Source organism: Oncorhynchus keta, chromosome 17 (genome assembly GCF_023373465.1).
Source record: "Oncorhynchus keta strain PuntledgeMale-10-30-2019 chromosome 17, Oket_V2, whole genome shotgun sequence".
Lineage (NCBI taxonomy): Eukaryota > Metazoa > Chordata > Actinopteri > Salmoniformes > Salmonidae > Oncorhynchus > Oncorhynchus keta.
In genome coordinates, this window is record NC_068437.1 from 47437935 (window position 1) to 47452990 (window position 15056).

The following is a 15056-nucleotide window of genomic DNA, read 5'->3' on the forward strand; positions in this document are numbered from 1 at the left end:
ACAACCCCCACCTGTGGATGTCAGGCCCTCATACCACCCTCATGGAGTCTGTTTCTGACCGTTTGAGCAGACACATGCACATTTGTGGCCTGCTGGAGGTCATTTTGCAGGGCTCTGGCAGTACTCCTCCTGCTCCTCCTTGCACAAAGGCAGAGGTAGCGGTCCTGCTGCTGGGTTGTTGCCTTCCTACGGCCTCCTCCACATCTCCTGATGTACTGGCCTGTCTCCTTGTAGCGCCTCTATGCTCTGGAAACTATGCTGACAGACACAGCAAACTTTCTTGCCACAGCTCGCATTGATGTTCCATCCTGGATGAGCCACTTGTGTGGGTTGTCGACTCATGCTACCACTAGAGTGAAAGCACCGCCAGCATTCAAAAGTGACCAAAACATCAGCCAGGAAGCATAGGAACTGAGGAGTGGTCTGTGGTTATCAACTGCAGAACCACTCCTTTATTGGGGGTGTCTTGCTAATTGCCTATAATTTCCACCTGTTGTCTATTCCATTTGCACAACAGCATGTGAAATGTATTGTCAATCAGTGTTGCTTCCTAAGTGGACAGTTTGATTTCACAGAAGTGTGATTGACTGTGAGTTACATTGTTTAAGTGTTCCCTTTATTTTAATTGAGCAGTGTATATACACACATATATTATATGTACACACACACACACACACACACACACACACACACACACACACACACACACACACACACACACACACACACACACACACACACACACACACACACACACACACACACACACACACACACACACACACACACACACACACACACACACACACACACAGAAGTTTGGGGTCACTTAGAAATGTCTTTGTATTTGAAAGAAAATCCAATTTGTGGTCCATTAAAACAACATAAAATTGATCAGATATACAGTGTTGACAATTTTTTAAATATTATTTTTTTAATTGAACCTTTATTTAACCAGGAAGGGCTCATTGAGATTTAAAATATATTTTTCAAGAGCGTCCTAGCCAAGATAGGCAGCACCAAGTCATTACAAAAATGACAGACAAACAACATTTAAAACTACAAGTAATCTAGTAAAAACCATAGAATTCACAAGAGTATAACAAAATCAAAAACAGCCAATTGATTCCCTGACCTGTCAATGTTTTTAGTCTCAAGATCATTCATCCGTGATTTAAAAATACCAATCGAGACAAGTTCTTCCAGTTTAAAACAATTTTGTAAGGCGTACCAAGATGATGGCGCAGAGTACATAAAAGCCCTTTTACCAAATTAATTTCGGACATTTGGAACAGTTAGCAGGATAAAGTCCAGCAAACGAATAGAGTACCCACCACATTTCTGCCAATAAAAATGCCCAAATTGTTGCTGGAAACAGCTGATTTTTACTGAATATCTATATGGGCGTACAGAGGCCCATTATCAGCAACCATCACTCCTGTGTTCCAATGGCATGTTGTGTTAGCTAATCCAAGTCCATCATTTTAAAAGGCTAACTGATCATTAGAAAACCCTTTTGCAATTATGTTAGCTGCTGAAAACTGTTTTTCTGATTAAAGAAGCAGTAAAACTGGCCTTTAGACTAGTTGAGTATCTGGAGCATCAGCATTTGTGGGTTTGATTACAAGCTCAAAATGGCCAGAAACAAAGCGCTTTCTTAGTCTATTCTTGTTCAGAGAAATGAAGGCTATTCAATGCGAGAAATTGCCAAGAAACTGAAGATCTCGTACAACGCTGTGTACTACTCCATTCACAGAACAGTGCAAAAACTGGCTCTAACAAGAATGGAAAGAGTGGGAGGCCCCAACTGAGCAACTGAGCAAGAGGATAAGTACATTAGAGTGTCTGGTTTGAGACGCCTCTTCATTGTTGATGTTGAGACTGGTGTTTTGCGGGTACTATTTAATGAAGCTGCCAGTCGAGGACTTGTGAGGCGTTTGTTTCTCAAACTAGATACTAATATACTTGTCCTCTTGCTCAGTTGTGCACCGGGGCCTCCCACTCTTTCTATTCTGGTTAGAGCCAGTGCTGATAATGGGCCTCTGTACGCCCATGTAGATATTCCATAAAATATAAAAATCAGCCGTTTCCAGCTACAACAGTCATTTACAACATTAATGTCTGCACTGTATTTCTGATCAATTTCATGTTATTTTAATGGACAAAAAAAGTAGTTTTTTTTTTCAAAAACAAGGATATTTTAAGTGACCCCAAACTTTTGAACGGTAGTGTATATAATTTTTTACATATTGATACTTGCAGTAAAATAGCAGTATAATATCTTACAAAAATATTATTGCGATGCGCAACCATTGATTTCACCCCCCCATCACTAAAGGGCTTTACCTACTGATATATAATGTTAGATAAGGGGCCTTGCCAGTTGATATATGGCTCTAGTAAAGGGCCCTTACCTGCTGATATAGGCTTGTTTGAAGTCGGGCCTCATGCTGATGGCCTGTCTGTAGAGCTGGTCAGCCTCCTCCAGCCGTGAGTCGTTGGTACGGATCAGGTTGGCCAGGTTAATGTACACGTTCAGGTGGTTGGGCGCCACACGGGTGGCGTACTTCTTCCCTGGAATGATCTGGAAGGGCATAATCAGTGATTATGCCCCTCAGCAATTGATTAATGTTTTAATTTGTTTATTTAACCTTTATTTAAATAGTCAAGCCAGTTAAGAACAAATTCTTATTTACAATGATGGCCTACCCCGGCCAAACCTAGACCACGCTGGGCCAATTGTGCGCCGCCCTATGGGTCTCCCAATCATGGTCAGATGTGATACAGCCTGGATTCGAAACAGGGACTGTAGTGACAACTCTTGCACTGAGATGCAGTGCCTTAGACCGTTGCGCCACTGGGGAGCTCTGAGTTTACTACACATGTTTATTATACATGGACGGTATTAGATCACACTATACAACAAGTTTGCATTGTTTTGGTTAGCTCTGATAGGTAAGGGGTACTGGACATTAGATATTCTAAGTTAACTTTAACCACCAGAGACTGTAGGGAATGTAGATCATGAGAACCGTGTGAACACATACTTAAATAAATAAAAAATAAATACATGTGTATAAATATATACATACATACAGTGGGACAAAAAAGTATTTAGTCAGCCACCAATTGTGCAAGTTCTCCCACTTAAAAAGATGAGAGAGGCCTGTAATTTTCATCATAGGTACACTTCAACTATGACAGACAAAATTAGATTTTTTTTTCTCCAGAAAATCACAGTGTAGGATTTTTTATGAATTTATTTGCAAATTATGGTGGAAAATAAGTATTTGGTCACCTACAAACAAGCACGATTTCTGGCTTTCACAGACCTGTAACTTCTTCTTTAAGAGGCTCCTCTGTCCTCCACTCATTACCTTTATTAATGGCACCTGTTTGAACTTGTTATCAGTATAAAAGACACCTGTGCACAAACTCAAACAGTCACACTCCAAACTCCACTATGGCCAAGATCAAAGAGCTGTCAAAGGACACCAGAAACAAAATTGTAGACCTGCACCAGGCTGGGAAGACTGAATCTGCAATAGGTAAGCAGCTTGGTTTGAAGAAATCAACTGTGAGAGCAATTATTAGGAAATGAAAGACATACAAGACCACTTACAATCTCCCGCGATCTGGAGCTCCAAGCAAGATCTCACCCCGTGGGGTCAAAATGATCACAAGAACGGTGAGCAAAAATCCCAGAACCACACGGGGGGACCTAGTAAATGACCTGCAGAGACCTGGGACCAAAGTAACAAAGCCTACCATCAATAACACACTACGCCGCCAGGGACTCAAATCCTGCAGTGCCAGACGTGTCCCCCTGCTTAAGCCAGTACATGTCCAGGCCCATCTGAAGTTTGCTAGAGAGCATTTGGATGATCCAGAAGAAGATTGGGAGAATGTCATATGGTCAGATTAAACCAAAATATAACTTTTTGGTAGAAACTAAACTCGTCGTGTTTGGAGGACAAAGAATGCTGAGCTGCATCCAAAGAACACCATACCTACTGTGAAGCATGGGGGTGGAAACATCATGCTTTGGGGCTGTTTTTCTGCAAAGGGACCAGGATGACTGATCCGTGTAAAGGAAAGAATGAATGGGGCCATGTATCGTGAGATTTTGAGTGAAGACCTCCTTCCATCAGCAAGGGCATTGAAGATGAAACGTGGCTGGGTCTTTCAGCATGACAATGATCCCAAACACACCGCCCGGGCAAAGAGGGAGTGGCTTCGTAAGAAGCATTTCAAGGTCCTGGAGTGGCCTAGCCAATCTCCAGATCTCAACCCCATAGAAAATCTTTGGAGGGAGTTGAAAGTCCGTGTTGCCCAGCAACAGCCCCAAAACATCACTGACCTGCATGGAGGAATGGGCCAAAATACCAGCAACAGTGTGTGAAAACCGTGTGAAGACTTACAGAAAACATCTGACCTCTGTCATTGCCAACAAAGGGTATATAACAAAGTATTGAGACAAACTTTTGTTATTGACCAACTACTTATTTTCCACCATAATTTGCAAATAAATTAATTAAAAAATCCTACAATGTGATTAGATTTTTTTTCTCATTTTGTCTGTCATAGTTGAAGTGTACCTATGATGACAATTACAGAAGTCCCACCATCTTGGAGGGCAAATAATGATTGAGCATATCTAGAATACCAATATAATTCTAATAGAACTTCAAAGTCACTGGAAACCTCTGATGTGGGCAGTCTGCTCTGTCATGGCCAACATGGTACCCCACATTACAGTGGGATTGTCAAGGAAACAAATTCTGTCATACATCTATACCCTCCCATTCAGACAAGACAATTCTACATTCCTGCACTAGTCACACACATAGCTAGAGGTAGAAGATATATATTTTTTGTTTTCTTCTATTGAAGAAAACCATCTATCGAATCAGAGTTTACACAGTTTCTCAAATAAATCATGAGACCATGACAGACTGAGGCTAACAAAAGGTACGCTTTTTAATCAGTGTACATTTCCTCCATCAACAGGATCACAGAGGCTTATCAAACACGTACTAAAGCACCTTATCGTTAGTTTCATTCCATGGGGTTGTCGGTCGTTGGATTCCCAGACATAAGCGGAAATCTGGATATAAATAGTTAACTTATTTGGAAACCCAATAAATAAGAGCTATGATCAACATTAGTGTACTGTATCTAAGTGATTATTATTGGGCCCCACGCGGATATCCTGTTCAGGATCGTCAGCATGGGGCCATGGATACATGATAGCCATAGCCGCCTGCGTGCTTTAGCTGAAAGACCTCTTCAAAAGATGCAACAAGGCCTCGCCTGTACTGTTTTGTGACGCTAACATTAAAGAAATCAGCCCCGCTGCTGATTCCCAAAATTGCAATTTGTTTTCAAAGCTGACCCATCGCAAGGGTAGTACAGATCAAATAAGTTTCCAGAAATACTTTAAAAAACATTTTTTTACAAGTAGATTCGATCACCAAACTCGTTTCATGTTCATTTTTCATGAATGATAGAATGACAGTAAAGAGGCACAGACAGAATGGCTGAGACAGGGCTTGAAGTCTGGAGTTGGCAGCGCTACCGGTAGGCCAGCCTGAGGCACTGCCATTTCCTTATTTTACTTCATTCCTGAGATAAACAACTTTTAGGGATTGGGGTAGGAAATCAGGTCAGCCTCCCATTGATCTCTAAGAACATAAACTAATCATAACAGAGGCGACAGAGCTGTATGTCTTAGCATAATTTTTTTATTTACCTTTATTTAACTAGGCAAGTCAGTTAAGAACACATTCTTATTTTCAATAATGGCCTAGGAATAGTGAATTAACTACCTTGTTCAGGGGCAGAACGACAGATTTTTTACCTTGACAGCTCGGGGATTCGATCTTGCAACTTTTCGGTTACTAGTGCAACGCTCTAACCACTAGGCTACCCTAAGGATGTGTTCTTGACTTGACTATTTAAATAAAGGTTAAATAAAATAAAGGTGAGCTTGGCCTAAGACTATTAAACTGACAAAAAAAATGATCAAGTCCTCAAGAGACCTTTAACTGATGATCAACTATCTGCAAAGTGAAGAAGTGCCCCTTTAGTTGACGTCACTCCTGAGATGGAGGTTTGGGTAGGAAGTCAGATTGGCCTTCTAATAAACATCATCATAAACTCATTAACATACCAGAGGTAAATTACTTGCAATGCTTAACATTAGACAGCTAAACATGATTTAATGACTAAAAAATTCATGCCAAAGGTAGGCTTTTCAAAAGGCACGGGTCCTCAGGTGCTCCTTTAAGATTATCCTGGTGCTCAATGATCTATCATGCTTTGACAGGACGACATTGTAAATTAGAATTTGTTCATAACTGACTTGTCTGGATAAATAAAAGGGTTAAATAAATCATATAAATACAAAAGGGTGAATGCAGCTGACAACACAGAAAACACAACACGTAGGGGGATTTGGTTTAAAATCCTGGCCCTGGCACAATGAACAACACTGTTCCTCCCACTCGCTGCTGTTACCTCGCAGCTACCGATTGCTCTCGTCGTCATGTCCTTCAAAGGATGATGAAGGTGAAACAGTGGGAATATCAAACATGACTGATGTTTTCCCTCTTAAATACACCTGGGTGTGTGTGGCCTTGTCACATACCTGTGGCATGAGGGATTTGGCAACCAGGTAGGCGTCCTCAGCCTCCTTGGACTTATTCAGGTTCTTGTAGGTCCTTCCCACATTCATATGGGCTCCAATGTCATCTGCAGGGACATGCCACAGGAGAAGGCACATGGGTTAGCAAAGACAATTTCGCAGGGATATCAAGCCTGCGTGGGGATTAGGGATTAGGAGCATATGCAAAGGCAGTCAGGTGGTGGCTTGGCTGGACACTGGCAGTACATCTGATCTGATGGAGTTTAGCGGAACATTGTGTGTGTGCCAATTGGCACCCTACATTCAATATAGTGCACTACTTGTGGAATGCATCCATTCAATATGACCACATAATACAGCTCTACTGTGGCGGCGGGTGGCTGTGGGGTTTAACGAGCGGAGCAGCTTGTATGAGGCATTGACATGATTAAGATTGCCAACGCTACAGGGATGTCACTGGATATTTGCAAACTATACAGCCCTGTGAAAAAGTATTTGCCCCCTTTCTAATTTTTTCTACTTTAGCATATTTTTGATAATGAATGTTATCAGATCTTCAACCAGCACCCAATGTTAGATAAAGGAAACCTGAGTGAACAAATAACACAACAATCATATACTTATTTAACCTATTTCATAAACGAAGTTATGCAACATCCAATGCTCGTGTGAAAAAGTAACTGCCCCCTTACACTCAATAACTGGTTGTGCCACTTTTAGCTGCAATGACTGCAACCAAATGCTTCCTGTAGTTGTTGATCAGTCTCAAATCGCTTTTTGGCAAACTTGAATCAACTTTTTGGATGACATGGGTCCCATTACGCATGGCGAAATACAAACACTTCATTCCACAGTAAGAATCTCATACCAACGAACGGTAAAGCATGATGGTGGTACTGTGATGGTTTGGTGATGCTTTGCTGCCTCAGGACCTGGACGACTTGCCTTAATAGAAGGAACCATGAATTCTGTCAGGCATCCGTCTGTGTGCTGAAGCTAAAGCGCAGCTGGGTCATGCAGCAAGACAATGATCCAAAACACACAATCAAGTCTACATGAAAAGCAACACATTTGAAGTTTTGAAATGGTCTAGTCAAAGTCCAGACCTAATCCCAATTGAGATGTTGTGGCAGGACTTAAGATGAGCTGTCCATGCTTGAAACCCCACAAATGTAGCTGAGTTAAATCAGTTCTGCATGCAAGAGTTGGTCAGAATTCCTCCACAGCGATAAGAGACTGTTCAACTACAGGAGGCATTTGGTTGCAGTCATTGCAGCTAAAGGTGGTACAACCAGTTATTGAGTGCAAGGGGGTAATTCCTTTTTCGCACAGGGAAATTGGATGTTGCATAACTTTAATTAAACAAAATAAGTATACTTTTTTAAATTTATTTGTAAACTTGGGTTCACTCATCTAATATTAGGTTTTGGTTGAAGATCTGATAACATTCAGAATCAAAAATAGAGAAAATCTGAAAGGGGGCAAATACTTTTTCACGGCACTGTACAAGAGAAGTGTATATAGAAAGTGTGAAAAATCATGTTTCATTCTATAGAACCTAATAACGTAATTGTGTAGGCGTGGAACCTTGGAGTGGATGGTGACAGGTCTCAAGTTCAAATAAAAAAACAACAGCTTCCTTGTAAGAAACCCAAAACAATTGCCTTCTGGGAACCAGCAGGCTGAAGTGAAGTGTTCAACATGACTACCTGGCATGATGACTCCTTGTTGTCCGCAGTCCACCTGGCCGTGCTGCTGCTCCAGTTTCAACTGTTCTGCCTGTGGCTATGGAAGCCTGACCTGTTCACTGTGATTACTATTATTTGACCATGCTGGTCATTTATGAACATTTGAACATCTTGGCCATGTTCTGTTATAAACTCCACCTTGCACAGCCAGAAGAGGACTGGTCACCCCTCATAGCCTGGTTCCTCTCTAGGTTTCTTCCTAAGTTTTGGCCTTTCTAGGGAGTTTTTCCTAGCCACTGTGCTTCTACACCTGCATTTCTTGCTGTTTGGGGTATTAGGGTGGGTTTCTGTACAGCACTTTGATATATCAGCTGATGTAAGAAGGGCTATATAAATACATTTGATTTGATCATCATGGTTATGACAAGCAGACTGATGCTGAAAGATTACAAAAAGCAGGAAATTCTGATCGGGTTAATGTGCTTACAGAGATAATCTATGGAAACTATTGAGGGAGGAAACTTCGCAAATATTTATATCTCAACCAAGTTTCCTGCTCAATGACACGACCAGTATGTACATGACATGTTGGTAGAGAGGGCTTACCTGGTAGTTTACATAGGGCAACACAATGAGTAAAAATAGATTAACCTACCAGTATATTATTATTTTTCCTCTGCCTGCACTGTCACAGAAGTCAAGTTCTATGAGGACAGCCAAGTCTTAACGTCTTAGTTCTACAAAAGTTAACCATATCGCACGCTAACTTGTATGGCAGTCAGCCCTGTCACCCTGTAGGGGAGAGTGGGGTAAGTTGAGCCAAAGGGTTTTTGTTGTGTAGTTAGATTAACAGCTCTCTCCAAATAAACGGATGGGAGGATTCATGAACACCTCTCCTCAGCCAGCAATAACATCTTACTGAACAATACTTGGATCTGTCCCAAATTGCAACCGGTTCCCTCGATAGTGTACAACTTTTGACCATAGTCCTTTGAACTATATGGGGGAAAAGGGTGCTATTTGGAACAAATCCCTCATTTCCAAAGCAACATCTTAAAGAAATGCAACTCCTTTTTTTTCTTCTCCAACATAAAAATATACTATCTGTAGCTGTATAAGCGATTAGCAAGGCTTTGCGTGATTCAATTGAAATATGACTGTTCTAGAGGAGCTCAGATAAGTTCCTTTTCACACAAGTACATCACAATACAAGTACTTTACATTACAATGCACGTACTTCACATTACAATGCAAGTAATGTGCATTATAATGCAACTAATTTATATGACAAGTACTTTAAGCATTGTTTTTCATAATAACACCATTGAGCAGACTCAATTATATTATATTGATCAGAATCTTGCTATCTTGTCATCGTCTCATCTTCAACCACAGCCTTGAAGCCCACCAGAAAATAATGGGAGATGTCTTACCTGGTTGGACCCGGGTGGCCTGAAGGAAATATCTCAGAGCTTTTTCGTAATTGTTTTGATTTTCCAGAGCATGACCAACATTATTCCATAGCTTGGCGTTGTTCTTGTTGACCTGGGGGGAGACAAGGCAATCAATCGAAGAAAAAAAAACGGAGGAAAAACGAACGAGGAGAACAATCTTGGTGAGTTTATTGTAAGTTAGGCCAACAATGAGGAGATGTGGACGACATACTTTTAGGGCTGAGGTAAACAGTGTATATTCAGATTCCCAGTCCCAGTTTCTGTTGAAGGTCTTGACTGCGTGTGTGGCGAGGAGGACTCCAATAATCAGCCAGGAGATCTTCCTCAAGTGTCTGGTCAATTGAGGGAGAAAGAAAATAGAAAATGGTGATTCTGTTAAAATACAATAGAAAGCACAAAAAATACGCCACTCAAATTGATAAATGGTGTCTATTGATTCAATTTGTTTTTGAATTGTGGCTACAGACACTGAGGTCTGGTTTCCTGGACATAGATTACGCATTGTCATGGATGATTGAAAGTGCATGTATTATTTCACCTTTATTTAACCAGGTAGGCAAGTTGAGAACAAGTTCTCATTTACAACTGCGACCTGGCCAAGATAAAGCAAAGCAGTTCGACACATACAACAACAGAGTTACACATGGAATAAACAAACATACAGTCAATAATACAGTAGAAAAAGTCTATATACAGTGTGTGCAAATGTGGTAAGATAATGGAGGTAAGCCAATAAATAGGCCATGGTGGGGAAGTAATTACAATTTAGCAATTAAACACTGGATTGGTAGATGTGCAGAAGATGAATGTGCAAGCAGATACTGGGGTGCAAAGGAGCAAGATAAATAAATAGAGTATGGGGATGAGGTAGCTGATATGGGCTATTTGCAGATGGGCTATGTACAGGTGCAGTGATCTGTGAGCTGCTCTGACAGCTGGTGCTTTAAGGTAGGGAGATATGCGTGTCTCCAGCTTCAGTGATTTTTGCAGTTCATTCCAGTCATTGGCAGCAGAGAACTGGAAGGAAAGGCGGCCAAAGAGGAATTGGCTTTGGGGTGACCAGTGAGATATACCTGCTGCTGGAGTGCGTGGTACGGGTGGGTGCTACTATGGTGACTAGTGAGCTGAGATAAGGCGGGTCTTTACCAAGCAAAGACTTGTAGATAACCTGGAGATAACCTGGGGTTTGGCGACGAGTATGAAGCGAGGGCCAGCCAACGAGAGAGTAGTTCGCAGTGGTGGGTAGTGTTTGGGGCTTTGGTGACAAAACAGGTGGCACTGTGATAGACTGCATCCAATTTGTTGAGTAGAGTGTTGGAGGCTATTTTGTAAATTACATCGCCGAAGTCGAGGATCGTTAGGATGGTCCGTTTTACGAGGGTATGTTTGGCAGCATGAGTGAAGGGTGCTTTGTTGCGAAATAGGAAGCCAATTCTAGATTTAATTTTGGATTAGAGATGCTTAATGTGAGTCTGGAAAAATAGTTTTCAGTCTAACCAGACACCTCGGTATTTGTAGTTGTCCACCTATTCTGTCAGAACCGTCCAGAATTGTGATGCTGGACAGGTGGGCAAGTGCGGGCAGCGATCAGTTGAAGAGCATGCATTTAGTTTGTCTTGCATCTAAGAGCAGTTGGAGGCCACAGAAGGAGAGTTGTATGGCATTGAAGCTCATCTGGAGGTCAGTTAACACAGTGTCCAAAGAAGGGCCAGAAGTATAGAGAATGGTGTTGTCTGCATAGAGGTGGATCAGAGAATCACCAGCAGCAAGAGAGACATCATTGATGTATACAGAGAAGAGAGTCGGCCCAAGAATTGAACCCTGTGGCACCCCATAGTCTGCCAGAGGGTAGTTGGTGAACCAGGCGAGGCAATCATTTCAGAAACCAAAGCTGTTTAGTCTGCCCGATAAGAATGTGGTGATTGACAGTCGAATGCCGTGGCCAGTTCGATGAAAAGTTCTTAGTCCAACACTAGGTTTATTATCTGTGTCCGTAAACCATCCTTGAGAGTGGTCCATTTTTAAAGCACTTATTTTATGCTTGGGAGACATTTATTACACCATTACACTCCATGCCAGTAAGTGTTGGAAGGGAACTACTATCTCCAAATGGTACCAGATTTGTTTGTGCCGTCTTGCCAACTCCTTTGGTCATTGATGGAAAAACCACACAAACAGATCTGGGAAGCAGGCTAACTACTGTAATACTCACCTCTTATGGGAAACAATCCTGAAGCCATGTGCCACGAGGACACAGAATCCCATACTGGGCACATAGAGCACCCTCTCTGCCACCACAAAGCCCACAGGGAAGAAGAGATTGGAGGCTGGGATGAAGGGGAGAACAATCAAAGACAGGGCCTGGAGAAGAAGGAAGAGGAGGAATACAACCTTGAATGAACCTACTTAAATACACTTATTGTTGTATTTTAAGATGTTCTTCTCATGAGTGCACTGGCACAGAGCAATGGGTTAACATAGATTTCAGCTGTTTGGAAACTCAGTATATACACAGCACAGAGTAAACACACCATATCAGTTTAAGACTTTCCCTTACATGTTAGCATATCTACATGATACATATGGCAAGATAGTTATGTGACCAATTCAGGCTGATGGGAGGACACCAGGATAAACATGTTAGGAGTTACTTATCACTTCACACACCATATCAGTAGAGCACTCTAAATGAAAGATTAAGCAAGGTAGAACTTTTCCAGCATGCATGTGACTCAATTCCTTCTCTCTTATCTGTTGCAATTACAGAGTCATTTTTGGAGGAAACCCAGTTTTAAAGCTTTGTACTGGTATAGAAAATAACTTGGCAGGGAATGCAACGCACGTTATGTTACTTTTATTGCCTTACAAAAAATAAAGAAGAAATGCTAATCCAGATTTAACAGAAGCACAGCAGTAGCATAGTAGGTAGGATTTACTATTGAGGCCTGGTCTAAGCCTCGAGGAAACAGAGGAGTAGGTGTGAAGTATGGAATTCAATGACTGTTGTGTTGAGTTCAGCAGTTTAAACTGAGATTATGTGACTGTGAAATCCAGCAGTGTGCGGTGGTAAATTCTTAGTTCATGAATGTTGTCAAACATAACGTCTGTAAGCTGTTTACCTGCTTGAAATATGATTTTAAGTGGCCCCCATTTGACACCTCAAAAACTAGCCTGTAAGATTATTCAAAAATAATATTTGATGTTGGAGAAGTACAAAAGGCCAAATGCTGTTCACAATGAAGCAATTGCTTCAGTGGACTCAGAACTTGTCATGGAGCTTTGAATTATGAGTTTGTAGAGGATTACGCCTATATTAGGATAAAACTGTAAAATAACAAATGTTCTATTGTGGTACAGTTTCAGACACAACCCAATAAGGCTGAGCCAAAATCACGCCCTTCATTTACCGATGAAGGTCAATTGCACAACTTTATAACCAGTTATTATGCTGTTACTATATATGCACATTTTGTTTTTCTATCATTTTGATGTAAGCCTATTGCAGTGGTTGGTGATTTTCTTGCCACATAAAAAAACGAACCATTTTAATTCAATGTAATTCAAGGTATGAAATTGTTATTTTCAAAAACAAATCTCTTTTTAGACATAGTTCTGGTCAATTTGCAGTGTACAAATCATTAGAATTATGCCCCACTGATCATGAGCTCCAACAAAAATCATCCCGTGGCTGAATCTAGTTGCCAACCTCTGGCCTATTGGAACTAATAAAAAGTATGAAGTTTACAAGTAATTCACAACATATGCTTCAAGTTCCCCATGCTCCAGTCCGGCAGGCGGTACCCAGTGCATCAAGGCTCAGACAAAAATACTTCTAAACAGCTTCTATCCCCTGGCCATAAGGCTGTTAAATGGCTAAGAACTACTGCTCTCCCGTTCCCAGACTATCCACACTGACTCTGTCCCCATCCACAGGTCTCTACCCACACCGATACAACCTACTCTACAGCTAAAATGATTATTACTCCATTAAACTGCTGCTCATTAATTATTGATTGCTATTAACATTAGTATTTATCCTGCTACTGATCACAATTCCTCCCGTTTACATGTATATACACTGCTCAAAAAAATAAAGGGAACACTAAAATAACACATCCTAGATCTGAATGAATGAAATAATCTTATTAAATACTTTTTTCTTTACATAGTTGAATGTGCTGACAACAAAATCACACAAAAATGATCAATGGAAATCAAATGTATCAACCCATGGAGGTCTGGATTTGGAGTCACACTCAAAATTAAACTGAAATGGTCCACCCACACACAGTCAATTGTCCGGGAGAAGGAAAAAAAAAAAAAGCACAAATGACAAAATAATGCTTTTTAGCCTATTCATTGATGGAAATACACTGCTCAAAAAAATAAAGCTAACACTTAAACAACACAATGTAACTTGACTTGGAGAAGTCAATCACACTTCTGGGAAATCAAACTGTCTACTTAGGAAGCAACACAAACAATACATTTCACATGCTGTTGTGCAAATGGAATAGACAACAGGTGGAAATAATAGGCAATTAGCAAGACACCCCCAATAAAAGAGTGGTTCTGCAGGTGGTGACCACAGACCACTTCTCAGTTCCTATGCTTCCTGGCTGATGTTTTGGTCATTTTTGAATGCTTTCACTCTAGTGGTAGCATGAGACGGAGTCTACAACCCACACAAGTGGCTCAGGTAGTGCAGCTCATCCAGGATGGCACATCAATGCGAGCTGTGGCAAGAAGGTTTGCTGTGTCTGTCAGTGTAGTGTCCAGAGCATGGAGGCGCTACCAGGAGACAGGCCAGTACATCAGGAGACGTGGAGGAGGCCGTAGGAGGGCAACAACCCAGCAGCAGGACCGCTACCTCCGCCTTTGTGCAAGGAGGAGCACTGCCAGAGCCCTGCAAAATGACCTCCAGCAGGCCACAAATGTGCACGTGTCTGCTCAAATGGTCAGAAACAGACTCCATGAGAGTGGTATGAGGGCCCGACATCCACAAGTGGGGGTTGTGCTTACAGCCCAACACCGTGCAGGAAGTTTGGCATTTGCCAGAGAACACCAAGATTGGCAAATTCGCCACTGGCGCCCTGTGCTCTTCACAGATGAAAGCAGGTTCACACTGAGCACATGTGACAGATGTGACAGTCTGGAGACACCGTGGAGAACGTTCTGCTGCCTGCAACATCCTCCAGCATGACCGGTTTGGCGGTGGGTCAGTCATGGTGTGGGGTGGCATTTCTTTGGGGGGCCGCACAACCCTCC

General features: G+C 41.6%; 1 protein-coding gene across 1 annotated transcript in view; it reads right to left on the minus strand.

The window, feature by feature from the left end:
* Window positions 1–15056, minus strand: part of tmtc3 (transmembrane O-mannosyltransferase targeting cadherins 3) — a 127056-nt gene that overhangs the window by 19270 nt on the left and 92730 nt on the right. The window contains exons 8-12 of the mRNA XM_035790064.2: window positions 12001–12149; window positions 10000–10120; window positions 9768–9879; window positions 6650–6753; window positions 2415–2584 (exon numbers count right to left, since the gene is read on the minus strand). Of these exons, the coding sequence (XP_035645957.1) occupies window positions 2415–2584; window positions 6650–6753; window positions 9768–9879; window positions 10000–10120; window positions 12001–12149 (656 nt within the window). The remainder of the gene's footprint in view (window positions 1–2414; window positions 2585–6649; window positions 6754–9767; window positions 9880–9999; window positions 10121–12000; window positions 12150–15056) is intronic.